This window comes from Poromitra crassiceps (genome assembly GCF_964638095.1).
Source record: "Poromitra crassiceps genome assembly, chromosome: 6".
Taxonomy (NCBI): Eukaryota; Metazoa; Chordata; class Actinopteri; order Beryciformes; family Melamphaidae; genus Poromitra; species Poromitra crassiceps.
The window spans coordinates 51,160,289-51,162,606 of NC_139627.1; the positions used below are offsets into that span (position 1 = coordinate 51,160,289).

The 2,318-nt window shown below is 42.1% G+C and overlaps 1 protein-coding gene across 1 annotated transcript in view; it reads right to left on the reverse strand.

Moving 5' to 3' along the window:
• Positions 1 to 512: 512 nt before the first annotated feature.
• Positions 513 to 2,318, reverse strand: part of LOC310777966 (ATP-binding cassette sub-family C member 12-like) — a gene marked incomplete at its 5' end in the record, with an annotated part of 87,500 nt that continues 85,694 nt past the window's right edge. The window contains one exon of the mRNA XM_083638297.1: positions 513 to 872. Within this exon, the coding sequence (XP_083494423.1) occupies positions 780 to 872 (93 nt within the window). The 3' untranslated portion in view covers positions 513 to 779. The remainder of the gene's footprint in view (positions 873 to 2,318) is intronic.

Here is a 2,318-nt window from a genome sequence, read left to right on the forward strand (position 1 = left end):
AATGTGTAGGCTATATTTATGTGCATCATCCTACCTGTGCAGCAGGGGAGAAGAAAACGATATAATTCTGGACAAACTTTCACCAATCTAATTAATCTCATCATGATAGGCTATATTTTTCTAGCTGATGCATTTAGAACATTCTTTTCACTTTGATCTTGCTATAGTGTAGCATATTTACATGCTTGCAGTAATTAAACTGCAGTTAGATTGGTTTGAGAATAATATGGAATAATAGCCTATATATGGACACAGACAGGGGGGATAAAAGGGGGGGGGGGAGATCAGAGCCCTCGGCTTTAAGCCGGACTGGATCGCTCCGTGGAATTGGAGCTGAAGTGAAGCATGTGATTCGTTTACTGCAGTTCCCCTATGAGCAGATAGTGCATAAAATTTTACGCTTAAATGGCATGGTTATAATGATTAAGGCCACCTGTTGCGCCGACACCACCATATCAAGTGCGCTGGTCCACACCCACTAATCTAGGCTGCGCCTGGCACTAAACGCAGTTTATACGCCGATGCAACGATAGAGCCCCTTGATTTCACCTCTCCAAACTCCATTAGGGGGGAAGTGTGAAGCTGATCGCTTTAGGCCTTTCATCTTGGCCCCGGAGTAGGACAACGAAGAACACAGCCTGATATATATCCAAAATGTAACAACAAGAACTCCCAGATAGTGGGAGGGTATATTCCAATATATGACTTGATAGGCCTTGAGTACGGTGATTCTGCTTTGGTATGGCAGTGTTTTGTGTTGCTGTGGTCTTCCTGGTGGTTCAGGAGCCGACGGTCTGAGCAGCAGCCAGCAGTGAGACGAACAGCGAGGTCGGTCTTTGCTTCAGCACCTCCGGATGATCAAACTCAACCGCCTGCAGACACAAGGCATCATCACCATCAGACTAGGATCAGGATTATACATGGTCTTTATCATCATCACCATCACACTAGGATCAGGATCACACATGGTCTTTATCATCATCACCATCACACTAGGACCAGGATTATACATGGGGCGCTATCTTCGCAAAAGCGGTAATTTAGCGTTTGTGCTTGTTTAACGCCGTGCGCAATGCAAATTGGGGGCGGGCACAAGCGCATGCCTGTTGTAATTGTACTGGGCATAGGCGTGCCACATGCCAAAGCAAGCGTTTCAGCGCTAAAATGTGGGGATAGATGGCATTATCCTATCGTCAACAGAGCCCAATTACTTTGCGCTAAGAGCTTTGCACTAATAGCTTTGAAAAGGACCTCTTAGCGCAAAACTTGGCATAACACCTGGACAAATGTAATTTGTAATACAGCTCGTTAGTAACATGGTAATAGGGGGGTAATAGTATTATAATAATTAGGTAATATCACGTAATTATTAATAATAATAATAATAATTCATTTTATTTGTAGTGCACTCTTCATTCAGAAAGAATCTCAGAGTGCTACAGAGTGCTACAAAAACATCACAAGCAAATAATACATTTGACAATAGTTAAAAGCTAAGACGAGAAGGCCTTCCTAAATCAAAAGGTTTTTAGGCCCGTCCTGAAAGAGTCCAGGGTCTGTGCTGCCCTGAGGTGTTCAGGAAGGCTGTTCCACAGGCGTGGTGCGGTCGCACAGAAGGCACGCTCCCCCATGGTGCCGAGCTTGGTTTTGGGGACTCGGAGAAGCAGACTGCTTGCCAAAGTAATCGGTGGAGGCGGAATTTTATCCACCGACCATGTTGCAAATAAGTGTTCACACTTTTACATGTCATCCCTTGGATTCTGTTTATTGTCTCCTATAAATAAAATCAATCAATCAACCTACCACAAGAGAGCTAGCTCTGGGGGATCGTCCAGGTAATATGTCTCTGGGTGTTTGGGTTAATCTACAATTTAATTGTTAGTTGTTATTTGTATCTGCTGCCTGTTTGTTACTTCTGTTGTTGTTATTTGTATCTGTTGCCTGTTGCTCATTTCTATTTTCTTGTTTTCTATGGACTCCTACTGGAAGGGTCTTTCAGTCATTGAAAAGCGCTATATAAATAAAATGAATTATTATCATTATTATTATTATTACTATTATTATTACTATTGGCATGAAATTAAGTTGAAATGGAGTTTAGTATTTTGCAGCCCTAATTCATGGCTATTACACAGAAACTACCACAGCTATTACCTGGTTATGATTCTCATTCTCATTGTCAGTCATGGTGATTACTCTCATACATGATTATTACGACCCTATTACCCTCCTATTACCTTACCCAGGCTACCTATTACCATGTTGTTACTGAGCTGTAATGTAAAGTGCTACCGTAACATTAATTCCAGATAGTCAAA